Here is a 15,472-nt window from a genome sequence, read left to right on the forward strand (position 1 = left end):
TGCAACAGATTCCTCAGGGGTGGGGCATGAAATGAGATTACATCACTGTCAAGGCTCTACCCCACTCAAAGCCGCTTTTAAATTTAGAGTGAACCATAAATCCAGTCCTCTGTGTTGAGGCTTCATTTCTCTATTTTGGAGATCCCCCCCAACCACACATACTTACCCTCTTTTTTTGGCAAGGGTCACATTTGCTCCAGGGAGACCATTCGGAGACCACACAATCTATAGGATCAGGGGCGCTGTCCGCGGATCTCCCCGCCCTCCGCTTTGGAAGATTCTGATTGGCCACATTTTCATGTGATTGACAACTGCAAACAAGTTTTGATAAGACGGATCAGAACGACTTCAGATGTAATAGAAGTATTTATGTCAAAGTGGAAAAGTACAGCTCAATGTCTAATTAAAACAAGTAGCTCGTTATTTCACAGATCATTAGCGGATAATTGTCATAATGAATGGACTGTCACCGGGAGCGTCACAGGACGAGGGGCACAAATCACGTCCCTGTAATTTGTGATTCCATCTTTTATCATCACATCGATTCTAGGTCTGGGAAACGGAGCAGACTGATTGCTACATCTTATATATCATGGAGATGGTTTACACTAAAACAAAGCACCAAATCCCCTGCAGTGTACAGGAGTCGGCACCACAGGGGGCAGATGGATCTCTAGTCTCACAATGTGCGCGAGTTCCTCTGTTTTTCATTCATCTCTGGGCTGATATCTTGCAGATAAAACCTTGTCTTTTTTTTAACAATTTTTTGTGTGCAATTTCTGCAATCTGCACAATTTTTGGTGCAATCACCTGGTGGGGGCAGGAGTGTATGTGTACATAGGGGGCAGTATTATAGTAGTTATATTCCTGTACATAGGGGGCAGTATTATAGTACTTATATTCTTGTACATAGGGAGCAGTATTATAGTAGTTATATTCCTGTACATAGGAGACAGTATTATAGTAGTTATATTCCTGTACATAGGGGGCAGTATTATAGTAGTTATATTCTTGTACATAGGGGGCAGTATTATAGTAGTTATATTCTTGTACATAGGGGGCAGTATTATAGTAGTTATATTCCTGTACATAGGGGGCAGTATTATAGTACTTATATTCTTGTACATAGGGGGCAGTATTATAGTAGTTATATTCTTGTACATAGGGTGCAGTATTATAGTAGTTATATTCTTGTACATAGGGGGCAGTATTATAGTAGTTATATTCTTGTACATAGGGGGCAGTATTATAGTAGTTATATTCCTGTACATAGGGGGCAGTATTATAGTAGTTATATTCCTGTACATAGGGGGCAGTATTATAGTAGTTATATTCCTGTACATAGGGGGCAGTATTATAGTAATTATATTCTTGTACATAGGGGCAGTATTATAGTAGTTATATTCTTGTACATAGGGGGCAGTATTATAGTAGTTATATTCCTGTACATAGGGGGCAGTATTATAGTACTTATATTCTTGTACATAGGGGGCAGTATTATAGTAGTTATATTCTTGTACATAGGGTGCAGTATTATAGTAGTTATATTCTTGTACATAGGGGGCAGTATTATAGTAGTTATATTCTTGTACATAGGGGGCAGTATTATAGTAGTTATATTCCTGTACATAGGGGGCAGTATTATAGTAGTTATATTCCTGTACATAGGAGACAGTATTATAGTAGTTATATTCCTGTACATAGGGGGCAGTATTATAGTAATTATATTCTTGTACATAGGGGCAGTATTATAGTAGTTATATTCTTGTACATAGGGGGCAGTATTATAGTAGTTATATTCCTGTACATAGGGGGCAGTATTATAGTAGATATATTCTTGTACATAGGGGGCAGTATTATAGTAGTTATATTCCTGTACATAGGGGGCAGTATTATAGTAGTTATATTCCTGTACATAGGGGGCAGTATTATAGGAGTTATATTCTTGTACATAGGGGGCAGTATTATAGGAGTTATATTCTTGTACATAGGGGGCAGTATTATAGTAGTTATATTCCTGTACATAGAGGGCAGTATTATAGTAGTTATATTCCTGTACATAGGGGGCAGTATTATAGTAGTTATATTCTTGTACATAGAGGGCAGTATTATAGTAGTTATATTCTTGTACATAGGGAGCAGTATTATAGTAGTTATATTCCTGTACATAGGAGACAGTATTATAGTAGTTATATTCCTGTACATAGGGGGCAGTATTATAGTAGTTATATTCCTGTACATAGGAGACAGTATTATAGTAGTTATATTCCTGTACATAGGGGGCAGTATTATAGTAGTTATATTCCTGTACATAGGGGGCAGTATTATAGTAGTTATATTCCTGTACATAGAGGGCAGTATTATAGTAGTTATATTCCTGTACATAGGGGGCAGTATTATAGTAGTTATATTCCTGTACATAGGGGGCAGTATTATAGTAGTTATATTCTTGTACATAGGGAGCAGTATTATAGTAGTTATATTCCTGTACATAGGAGACAGTATTATAGTAGTTATATTCCTGTACATAGGGGGCAGTATTATAGTAGTTATATTCCTGTACATAGAGGGCAGTATTATAGTAGTTATATTCTTGTACATAGGGAGCAGTATTATAGTAGTTATATTCCTGTACATAGGAGACAGTATTATAGTAGTTATATTCCTGTACATAGGGGGCAGTATTATAGTAGTTATATTCCTGTACATAGGAGACAGTATTATAGTAGTTATATTCCTGTACATAGGGGGCAGTATTATAGTAGTTATATTCCTGTACATAGGGGGCAGTATTATAGTAGTTATATTCCTGTACATAGGGGGCAGTATTATAGTAGTTATATTCCTGTACATAGGAGACAGTATTATAGTAGTTATATTCCTGTACATAGGGGGCAGTATTATAGTAGTTATATTCCTGTACATAGGGGGCAGTATTATAGTAGTTATATTCCTGTACATAGGAGACAGTATTATAGTAGTTATATTCCTGTACATAGGGGGCAGTATTATAGTAGTTATATTCCTGTACATAGGAGACAGTATTATAGTAGTTATATTCCTGTACATAGGGGGCAGTATTATAGTTGTTATATTCCTGTACATAGGGGGCAGTATTATAGTAGTTATATTCCTGTACATAGGAGACAGCATTATAGTAGTTATATTCCTGTACATAGGGGACAGTTTTATAGTAGTTATATTCTTGTACATAGGGGGCAGTATTACATAGTAGTTATATTCTTGTACATAGGGGACAGTATTATAGCAGTTATATTCCTGTACATAGGGGGAGTATTATAGTAGTTATATTCCTGTACATAGGAGACAGTATTATAGTAGTTATATTCCTGTACATAGGGGGCAGTATTATAGTAGATATATTCCTGTACATAGGAGACAGTATTATAGTAGTTATATTCCTGTACATAGGGGGCAGTATTATAGTAGTTATATTCCTGTACATAGGAGACAGTATTATAGTAGTTATATTCCTGTACATAGGGGGCAGTATTATAGTAGTTATATTCCTGTACATAGGGGGCAGTATTATAGTAGTTATATTCCTGTACATAGGGGGCAGTATTATAGTAGTTATATTCCTGTACATAGGGGGCAGTATTATAGTAGTTATATTCCTGTACATAGGGGGCAGTATTTTAGTAGTTATATTCCTGTACATAGAGGGCAGTATTATAGTAGTTATATTCCTGTACATAGGGGGCAGTATTATAGTAGTTATATTCCTGTACATAGGGGGCAGTATTATAGTAGTTATATTCTTGTACATAGGGAGCAGTATTATAGTAGTTATATTCCTGTACATAGGAGACAGTATTATAGTAGTTATATTCCTGTACATAGGGGGCAGTATTATAGTAGTTATATTCCTGTACATAGGAGACAGTATTATAGTAGTTATATTCCTGTACATAGGGGGCAGTATTATAGTAGTTATATTCCTGTACATAGGGGGCAGTATTATAGTAGTTATATTCCTGTACATAGGGGGCAGTATTATAGTAGTTATATTCCTGTACATAGGAGACAGTATTATAGTAGTTATATTCCTGTACATAGGGGGCAGTATTATAGTAGTTATATTCCTGTACATAGGGGGCAGTATTATAGTAGTTATATTCCTGTACATAGGAGACAGTATTATAGTAGTTATATTCCTGTACATAGGGACAGTATTATAGTAGTTATATTCTTGCACATAGGGACAGTATTATAGTAGTTATATTCTTGTACATAGAGGGCAGTATTATAGTAGTTATATTCTTGTACATGAGGGCAGTATTATAGTAGTTATATTCTTGTACATAGGGGGCAGTATTATAGTAGTTATATTCTTGTACATAGGGGGCAGTATTATAGTAGTTATATTCTTGTACATAGGGGGCAGTATTATAGTAGTTATATTCCTGTACATAGGGGGCAGTATTATAGTAGATATATTCTTGTACATAGGGGGAGTATTATAGTAGTTATATTCTTGTACATAGGGGACAGTATTATAGCAGTTATATTCCTGTACATAGGGGGAGTATTATAGTAGTTATATACCTGTACATAGGGGGCAGTATTATAGTAGTTATATTCTTGTACATAGGGGGCAGTATTATAGTAGTTATATTCCTGTACATAGGGGGCAGTATTATAGTAGTTATATTCTTGTACATAGGGGGCAGTATTATAGTAGTTATTTTCTTGTACATAGGAGGCAGTATTATAGTAGTTATATTCTTGTACATAGGGGGCAGTATTACAGTAGTTATATTCTTGTACATAGGGAGCAGTATTATAGTAGTTATACTCCTGTACATAGGGGGCAGTATTATAGTAGTTATATTCTTGTACATAGGGGGCAGTATTATAGTAGTTATATTCTTGTACATAGGGAGCAGTATTATAGTAGTTATATCCTTGTACATAGGGGGCAGTATTATAGTAGTTATATTCCTGTACATAGGGGGCAGTATTATAGTAGTTATATTCCTGTACATAGGGGGCAATATTATAGTAGTTATATTCTTGTACATAGGGAGCAGTATTATAGTAGTTATATCCTTGTACATAGGGGGCAGTATTATAGTAGTTATATTCCTGTACATAGGGGGCAGTATTATAGTAGTTATATTCTTGTACATAGGGGGCAATATTATAGTAGTTATATTCTTGTACATAGGGGGCAGTATTATAGAAGTTATATCCTTGTACATAGGGGGCAGTATTATAGTAGTTATATTCCTGTACATAGGGGGCAGTATTATAGTAGTTATATTCTTGTACATAGGGGGCAGTATTATAGTAGTTATATTCCTGTACATAGGGGGCAGTATTATAGTAGTTATATTCTTGTACATAGGGGGCAGTATTATAGTAGTTATACTCCTGTACATAGGGGGCAGTATTATAGTAGTTATATTCTTGTACATAGGGGGCAGTATTATAGTAGTTATATTCTTGTACATAGGGAGCAGTATTATAGTAGTTATATTCTTGTACATAGGAGGCAGTATTATAGTAGTTATATCCTTGTACATAGGGGGCAGTATTATAGTAGTTATATTCCTGTACATAGGGGGCAGTATTATAGTAGTTATACTCCTGTACATAGGGGGCAGTATTATAGTAGTTATATTCTTGTACATAGGGGGCAGTATTATAGTGGTTATATTCTTGTACATAGGAGGCAGTATTATAGTAGTTATATCCTTGTACATAGGGGGCAGTATTACAGTAGTTATTTTCCTGTACATAGGGGGCAGTATTATAGTAGTTATATTCTTGTACATAGGGGGCAGTGTTATAGTAGTTATATTCCTGTACATAGGGGGCAATTTTTATTAGTAAAAACAAACAAAATACATTATACATTCTTATCAGAATTTACAATAAATCATATATCAAAATTACATTTGTAATAACTTAAATGTCCATCACTGGTTTAAGGGAAAAAAAAAATCAGAAATAAACAGAATTACATGATGCATCAGTATAGACATAAATTCCTCCATAACTTTCTATTCCCATCACTTTTCCCAATCTCTATGGATCGGATCCACCTGAGCTCAGACATGATCAGTGTGACTGCGGTCATGTGCTGGAAGGTCTCGCTGTGGATGGAGACTCGGGTCCTGTTGTGCCAGTGATAATACTTAATGATGGTGATTATGAGGTACATGGTCCCCCGGTCAATGTCCGTTATGTGTGATGTTACCCCATAGATGATATCTGGGTATCTGAGAGACTGTAGACGTGGTATTCTGAGCCTGCGGGACACCTCCTGCCATATCTGCCTCCCTCCCGGGCACTCGGTGGTAAAGTGTTCCATAGTCTCCTCTTGGTGACATCCTAGGGGGCACAAACGGTCAGAAAGACTCAGGAATTTTAAATTTCCTTTGACGAAAAGCCTCCCATGCAGAGACAACCAGGCGATGTCAAAGAATTTGGCTGGAAGCCTCGGTCCATTAAGGAACCTCAGACTCTCCTGCAGGGTGGCCGTTGTGCAGTCCCTCAGAGCTGGCTGTAATGTATAGAAGGTCCTACAGATATTAGTGTACAGCTCCTTCCTGGTCTTATTCTCCAGATATGTCTTATCTATTCTCCACTTTTTCAAACACCTGAGACCATACTCCAGATACTGGGGGAGGAAGCCAGGAGTCCATCGGCCCCTCTTGAGACTGCCGCCTCGCATCCAAGACTCTGCAAAAGGCAATATCCAGTCCCTGACACTACTTACCCACAGGAGACCATTGTTTGAGTCCAGGCAACCAAAATTAACTTTCAGAAACATGGAGTCAAAGAAAACCCTTGGATTTAACATATCCAGCCCACCCTCTCTCCTCTGCAGGTAGGTGATCCCTCTTTTTACTGGGTTCAACCTGTTCCCCCATAAAAGCTGGAAGAACAGGCTAAAGAGCCTAGCGGAAGACAGGGACCAGGTAAGTCTTCATCAGAGTAACCCTTTCTCTATAGGTCAGCCTCCAGTTCTTCCATCGCTGAACCTTTGCATTTCCGGTTTCCAACTTCTCCTCCCAATTTAGTTTGGCATTATCTTCCCTCCCAAATTTAACCCCAAGGATCTTAATATGGGTGGAGGCCTTGGCGAATTGTGGCAGATCAAAGCCAGGAGCAGTATCCAATGTCCAGAAAGCTTGACTCTTCTCAAGGTTGACCAGAGACCCGGAGGCCTCTGAGTAGCTTCTGATGGCTGCAGACAACATCTCCACCTCACGAGGTTCAGATATCACCACAGTCACATCATCCGCGTAGGCGACTACCTTCAAAGGCAAGCAATGGGGGACCGGCACCCCCTGAAAATCGCACCGCTGCAGTGATCGCAGAAACAAGTCTATGGCAAACACATACAGCAGTGGACTCAGGGGGCAGCCCTGTCGCACCCCTGCCTCTACTTCAAAAGTGTCCCCCTGCCAACCATTAATCAGAGGAAAGCTCTTCGCCTCTCTGTACAAAGTTCTCAGCCAATCTATAAATTGTCCCGGAATACCGTACTTTGATAAAGTGGCCCATAGATAATCGTGATCAACCCTGTCAAAGGCTTTAGCCTGGTCCAGACCTACAACATATCTCCCACACCTCAGAGCTTTACATCTCTCAAACATCTCCCTTATCGAGAGGACTGCTCCAGAGATGTTCCGCCCTCTTACCGTGCCGTACTGAGAGCCTGCCAACAGTGCCGGGGACAAACAGACTAATCTAGAGAATAGAATTTTTGCCAGAATCTTCCTGTCGACATTCAAGAGGGCGATCGGCCTCCAGTTCTTGATGTCACTAGGCTCCTTACCTTTAGACAGCAGAATAAGGGAGGACACTCTCATGGATGGAGGCATCAGGTGATTCTCTAGACAATTTGTAAATACATCCACAAGTATTGGAGCCAAGAGGTCTCTGAACTTCTTATAGAATTCTGCTGTTATACCATCAGGACCTGGTGCCTTCTTCAGATGTAACTTATCAATGGCCTCTTTAACCTCCTCCTCTGTTATTCCTGCTGTCAAAGGAGAAAAATCCAAATCTTTAGTGTCAGGGCCTGGAGTTGCCTTCAAGAATTGAGCCATTTTCTTTTTATCCAAAACCTTCTTCTGAAATAATTCAGCATAGTAGGATCTCACCACCCCCAGGATACCCTCCCGAGATTCCTGCAAAACTCCCTGGGAGTCAGTGAGACCTGTGATCAATTTCTTGGCCACACGTTCCCGGCAATTTTCATACGGATCAGGAACGCCCAATTTTCCGTAATCTCTCTCGATCACCAGGGACGTGTAGCGGCTGTACTGATACTGCTTTATCTCAGATTTCAGTCGGTCAATCTTTTGTTTGTCCCCCCCTCCCGCCGAATACAGTGACTCCAATTCTCTCCGCAGCTTGAGATACTGGCTGTATTTACTCTTCCCCTTCTTCACTGACAGTCTCTTCAAGAGGGACCTGATCTCCTCCTTGACGTTCTCCCACCAGTCAGATATGTTGTCATAAAAGTCCTGTCTCTGGAGCTGGTCCTGAAAAAGGGAGTGGATACAATTCTGGACATAGACATCATCCAGGACGCTGGAATTAAGCCTCCATAACCCCCGACCAATATCCGAGCGGTTAGTGGCTCCCATGGAAAACAATAAGGCCAGATGGTCAGAATATGGGACAACTCTCTCTCTCATCCCACTAACAGTCTCCGAGGGACTCACAAAAGCCATATCAATCCTGCTATGTCTGTCAGCACAGGAGTAGGTGTATTTAGGTGTCCTACCATCCAGGGTGAACACATCACACAGATTGGCCTGTGATATAATGCTCTTTAGGACTTTGGAGTCTCTGACCACTGCTCTGCCCGAGGACCTGTCACCCGATGTCATGGTAACATTAAAGTCGCCCGCCATTATCACAGGGATTGAGGTAAATAGATACTGCCGTACCTCATTGAACAGCTGGATTCTCTCTGTCACTGTCTGTGGGCCATAGATGTTGATCAGCCGGAGCCGCCTACCATGGATGGTCACCTCTAGCACCAGGCACCTCCCCATAGCGACCTCCGTCAGCCTGTGCACCGTCACGTCTGTGGTGTTAAACAGTATGGCGACCCCGGCGTACGGCTCCACAGCCAGTGACCAGTAAGAAGGACCAGACCGCCACTCACGCTCAGCCTCACGGAGGTGCCCTAAGGTGGTCAGACGGGTCTCCTGCAGGAAGATGACATCAGCGTCCAGATATCTCAGGTGGTCATACACGGCGTGTCTGGTCCTTCTTACTTTAATGCTGTTGACGTTGCTAGAAGCAACTTTTAGAGAGAACCCAGCCATTACAATGATAAAGAGCAGAGCAGCGACCCCCATCATCATATGTCAGAGTCATCCTCCCCCTGTCTTCCACCTGTCTCCATGTCTGACTCTACAGCGGTATCTTCAGGAGGGGGCTTCTTTTTAGTTGGGGGGTCCCCTATGTCCACCTCACACTCATTATCAATACGTTCCAGCTCTCGTTCATAATCCCCATCTGACTCTGACAGAGCATCAAACCGGTTGGAAAGGACCATGACCCCAGTATCACCAATGGACTTTCTCCTGGTCTTAGGCTCCGCACTGTACTCCTCAGGCTTTCGGGATGATTTGTCTTTTTTCTTCCTTTTATTCTTTTTCACCTCCTCATATTGAGTAGATGTTACAGAGGTGGCTGCCTGAGGCTTCTCCTGGGTTACAACCTCCACACTCCCCTGAGCGCTGTCTGACTGCTGTGGTGCCGGTACTGTCTCACCTGAGCCCTGATGTACCTCCCGCCTAGTCAGAATTTGCCCCGACACCAGGGCCTCCTCCTCTAAGGCATCTGCCTCCTGGACCATCTCATCATCTGAGAAGTCCCTGGCGATGTTATGCCAGGCTTCTGGGCAATCCTTGTGTGGGTGGCCCATCTCACCGCATAGATTACACTTGACCTTCTCACAGGTGGCACTGAGATGGCCGACCTCCCCACACAGGTTACATTTTACCACAGTACATATTTTGGCCACGTGACCAATCCTACCGCACCTAAAGCACTTCCGTGGCTGCCCTGGGTAGAAACAGACACCTTTCTCTCTCCCTATGAAGAAGGAGTTGGGGAGGTGCAGGGTGATATTGTTATATTGGCGCAGTTTTACCAGCACCTTCCACCCTCCAGTCCAGATACCGTCAGTGTCCCTGTTCTTAGTGAGGTCAGACAGCAGATCACAATGGCGCCTGAGCCACACTATAATATCCTGAGGGGGAACAGACTCATTCCAGAATATTATATTAACTACCACAGTACCTGGTCTGGATATGGGGACAAATGTAAACTTATTCCAGCCGTCCTTGTCCCCAAGCCGGGGTAATTTATCCCAAAACCTATCCAGACTGGACATGAGCTTAAAGCTGACATCATAGCCCTGTCTGTCTGGAAGGTTGATGACTGCCAGGATATCATCAGGCGTGAACCCCATCTGGCTGCACAGGAGATCCCGCACCACAAACCTCCTATCTGGGAGATCTTCCTTTGCACCTCTGTTCTTAAAGCGCACCACGTTCCTCCTCTTAAACGCCTGCCCTGTGTAGTGTGCGCCGGAGGTGAAGGAGGGAGCGCCGCGGCTCCAGGCGTTTTTGGGAGGTTCCTGACGGGTCTCACTCTGGGTATTGGGGGGAGGGTCAGCTCTAGAGGGACCTGACTCTTCTGGGGGGCTCGATGTTAGTGGGGGAAAATCACACACATTATCCTGTACCCCCTGCCCCCCATCCACCTGTACATTATCCTCCGGTGGCTGCACCTCCCAGATAGACTCTGAGTCCCCTCCATCCCCCGACCCCTCAGCCACATCAAGATGTCCAGCAATATCCCCAGTCTCTGCCACAACAGTAAAGTTCTCCTGGGTCACCGCATCACCATGATGCATGGATGGAAGTCCGCTCTCCTGCTGCACAGTCTCTGCTGGGACCTGTGGTACTACAGCATTTTTATCTACTGCGGGGATCTGCGGCTGCTCTTGTGTCTGTCCCTTCTGGAAAGAAAAGCTTGCAGGTTTCAGTACTTGCACTGACATTTTTTGGGGTGCATCTGGGGGGACGGGTTCTGCTTGTGCTGCAGGGGCCCGGGGTCCAGGGTTACAGCTCTGCTTCTGCTGGGCAAAGCGCTCCCTGTTCTTATAGGACTCGGCCAGGGGTCCCATCCTCTCCAGAACACAGTCCATGTCCCTCACCACCACCGCCAGCTCCTTACTTAGCGCCTGCAGCTTACTATTGTACAGGGCGCTGCTCTCAGGGTGCGCGGTCCTCAGGCTGTACATACAGTCTATCTGCATCTGCAGCATCTGTTTATGGTGACTAAGCTCCCCCATCCTCCTTACCAGTGCCGGGATCTCCTCCGCCATCTGCAGCTCAGGTGCACGTGTGCTCTCCTTCACCTGCCGTGCTGGTCTCTGTAGTCCTCCTCCTGTCTCTGGCCTTGGCTCCCCAGGCTTGCTGCTTGTACTGGCAGTGGCTGTGGCTGGTGCACACTGTGCAGGCCTGGTCTGTGGCTTTACAGCAGATCTGGTGCGGCCTGGACAGGACATGCTGGACACAACATCTCTCTGCTGCAGATTTTCTTGCAGGGTTTGTCTTTCCAATGATGTTCTCCTCTGCCTGGGTGCAGGAGTGGGGGGCTGTGCACCTGCTGCTGATCTCACACTCTGCATCACCTGAGCTCTTCCATGCTGGATGGACATGGGACTCACTGCTTTCACTGTTGTACTCACTTCCTTGTCTTGTTTCTTCTTTAATAAATCAACATTCTGTCCACAAACTTCTCTGTTAGTAACATTGGGATTTGCATCCCTAGTAGAAAGCTTTTGGGAGTTCACTCCCGCTGTAGGCCTGGAAGCCTGGGCCTTGCTTGGGGAATCTCCCCACCCAGGGTGGCCCCGCCCTGGGCTGTCTCCAGGCATCAGGAGACTTCAGGAGCTCTGCTCTCACACAACCTCCCAGCAAGGGGGCAGTATTATAGTAGTTATATTCTTGTACATAGGAGGCAGTATTATAGTAGTTATATCCTTGTACATAGGGGGCAGTATTACAGTAGTTATTTTCCTGTACATAGGGGGCAGTATTATAGTAGTTATATTCTTGTACATAGGGGGCAGTGTTATAGTAGTTATATTCCTGTACATAGGGGGCAGTGTTATAGTAGTTATATTCTTGTACATAGGGGGCAGTATTATAGTAGTTATATTCTTGTACATAGGGGGCAGTATTATAGTAGTTATATTCTTGTACATAGGGGGCAGTATTATAGTAGTTATATTCTTGTACATAGGGGGCAGTATTATAGTAGTTATATTCCTGTACATATGGGGCAGTATTATAGTAGTTATATTCCTGTACATAGGGGGCAGTATTATAGTAGTTATATTCCTGTACATAGGGGAAAGTATTATAGTAGTTATATTCTTGTACATAGGAGCAGTATTATAGTAGTTATATTCTTGTACATAGGGGGCAGTATTATAGTAGTTATATTCCTGTACATAGGGGGCAGTATTATAGTAGTTATATTCCTGTACATAGGGGGCAGTATTATAGTAGTTATATTCCTGTACATAGGGGGCAGTATTATAGTAGTTATATTCCTGTACATAGGGGAAAGTATTATAGTAGTTATATTCTTGTACATAGGAGCAGTATTATAGTAGTTATATTCTTGTACATAGGGGGCAGTATTATAGTAGTTATATTCCTGTACATAGGGGGCAGTATTATAGTAGTTATATTCTTGTACATAGGGGGCAGTATTATAGTAGTTATATTCTTGTACATAGGGGGCAGTATTATAGTAGTTATATTCTTGTACATAGGGGGCAGTATTATAGTAGTTATATTCTTGTACATAGGGGGCAGTATTATAGTAGTTATATTCTTGTACATAGGGGGCAGTATTATAGTAGTTATATTCCTGTACATATGGGGCAGAATTATAGTAGTTATATTCCTGTACATAGGGGGCAGTATTATAGTAGTTATATTCCTGTACATAGGGGAAAGTATTATAGTAGTTATATTCTTGTACATAGGAGCAGTATTATAGTAGTTATATTCTTGTACATAGGGGGCAGTATTATAGTAGTTATATTCCTGTACATAGGGGGCAGTATTATAGTAGTTATATTCTTGTACATAGGGGGCAGTATTATAGTAGTTATATTCTTGTACATAGGGGGCAGTATTATAGTAGTTATATTCTTGTACATAGGGGGCAGTATTATAGTAGTTATATTCTTGTACATAGGGGGCAGTATTATAGTAGTTATATTCCTGTACATAGATGGCAGTATTATAGTAGTTATATTCTTGTACATAGGGGGCAGTATTATAGTAGTTATATTCTTGTACATAGGGGGCAGTATTATAGTAGTTATATTCTTGTACATAGGGGGCAGTATTATAGTAGTTATATTCCTGTACATAGGGGGCAGTATTATAGTAGTTATATTCTTGTACATAGGGGGCAGTATTATAGTAGTTATATTCCTGTACATAGATGGCAGTATTATAGTAGTTATATTCTTGTACATAGGGGGCAGTATTATAGTAGTTATTTTCCTGTACATAGGGGGCAGTATTATAGTAGTTATATTCCTGTACATAGGGGGGCAGTATTATAGTAGTTATATTCTTGTACATAGGGGGCAGTATTATAGTAGTTATATTCTTGTACATAGGGAGCAGTATTATAGTAGTTATATTCTTGTACATAGGGGGCAGTATTATAGTAGTTATACTCTTGTACATAGGGGGCAGTATTATAGTAGTTCTATTCTTGTACATAGGGGGCAGTATTATAGTAGTTATATTCTTGTACATATGGGGTAGACAATGCTGCACATGATTAATACATTCCTACTGTTGATAACTATTAGTAATATTCTGACACATTGTAAATCTCCCACTTCTGTATTTACTTCCAAACAAGTTAGAATAAATAAATAGGTTTTCCAATCATTTCTCCACTAAATATTTACTTCTTAGGAACCAGAATGTCTCCTGTTTTTGGCCTCAGTTCCTATAACAGTGCATCCCAGTCACTGCAAATAACTAACCCTATCACTGTACAAGGTGGTGAGGTATGTACACAGGGTGACACTTACCTGGTGAAGCACAGGCCGAGGCTCAGCAGAAAACCACATAATCTCATGATATCATTCATAGGATCCTTCTCTTCAATACAAGTGACTTCTGTAAAGTGAGAATTTTGGATGAGGAAATCATTCACACAAAGAATCAGCCCAGTGTAGGGGAAAACTAGGAGAAAGCCACCCCAAGTGCGCCCCCTGGGGGACACCTGTGATATTCACCTTAGTAGGAAATAGTTTGGCCACGAAAACCTGCCCTTCTCTCTCTTAAAAGAAAACAAATACAAAAATATATAAAATTACAGTAATGAAAAATAAAATATCATAAAAACAATAATAAGTAACAACTCCCATTCCTATTGTGCCACATGACCATGTCATTGCTTGATAATGTAAGGTAACCTGCTGCAGAATAAAGATGTATTATTATTTCTATTACATACGTATTATAATGCTATTATATATGTAGTGCTGCAACATATAGCAGAGATTTTAGCTAGAGCACAAGACTTAAGAAATTTGAAAATAATTAAAAACTACGTCAACCTCTAAAAAACACAATTTTATGTAATTGAATAACACTGCCACCTGGTGGTACCTAGTAGTACAGCAATGCTTTGTGTTTAGAATTTTATATATATACACTCACTGGCCACTTTATTAGGTACACCATGCTAGTAACGGGTTGGACCCCCTTTTGCCTTCAGAACTGCCTCAATTCTTCGTGGCATAGATACAACAAGGTGCTGGAAGCTCCTCAGAGATTTTGGTCCATATTGACATGATGGCATCACACAGTTGCCGCAGATTTGTCGGCTGCACATCCATGATGCGAATCTCCCGTTCCACCACATCCCAAAGATGCTCTATTGGATTGAGATCTGGTGACTGTGGAGGCCATTTGTGTCCAGTGACCTCATTGTCATGTTCAAGAAACCAGTCTGAGATGATTCCAGCTTTATGACCTGGCACATTATCCTGCTGAAAGTAGCCATCAGATGTTACAGGGTACATTGTGCTCATAAAGGGATGGACATGGTCAGCAACAATACTCAGGTAGGCTGTGGCGTTGTACCAAGGGGCCCAAAGACACCATGACACCACCACCACCAGCCTGACCCACTGATACAAGGCAGGATGGATCCATGACACCACCACCACCAGCCTGACCCGCTGATACAAGGCAGGATGGATCCATGACACCAGCACCACCAGCCTGACCCGCTGATACAAGGCAGGATGGATCCATGACACCACCACCACCAGCCTGACCCGCTGATACAAGGCAGGATGGATCCATGACACCACCACCACCAGCCTGACCCGCTGATACAAGGCAGG

At 42.0% G+C, this 15,472-nt stretch overlaps 1 protein-coding gene across 1 annotated transcript in view; it reads right to left on the minus strand.

Annotated features, from left to right (window-relative positions):
* The window catches only part of C8B (complement C8 beta chain), a 31,588-nt gene extending 17,299 nt beyond the window's left edge, over positions 1-14,289 (minus strand). Inside the window, exons 1-2 of the mRNA XM_072127581.1 lie at positions 14,147-14,289; positions 167-311 (exon numbers count right to left, since the gene is read on the minus strand). Of these exons, the coding sequence (XP_071983682.1) occupies positions 167-311; positions 14,147-14,205 (204 nt within the window). The 5' untranslated portion in view covers positions 14,206-14,289. The remainder of the gene's footprint in view (positions 1-166; positions 312-14,146) is intronic.
* Between the last annotated feature and the right edge of the window lie 1,183 nt (positions 14,290-15,472).

Source organism: Engystomops pustulosus, chromosome 10 (genome assembly GCF_040894005.1).
Source record: "Engystomops pustulosus chromosome 10, aEngPut4.maternal, whole genome shotgun sequence".
NCBI lineage: Eukaryota > Metazoa > Chordata > Amphibia > Anura > Leptodactylidae > Engystomops > Engystomops pustulosus.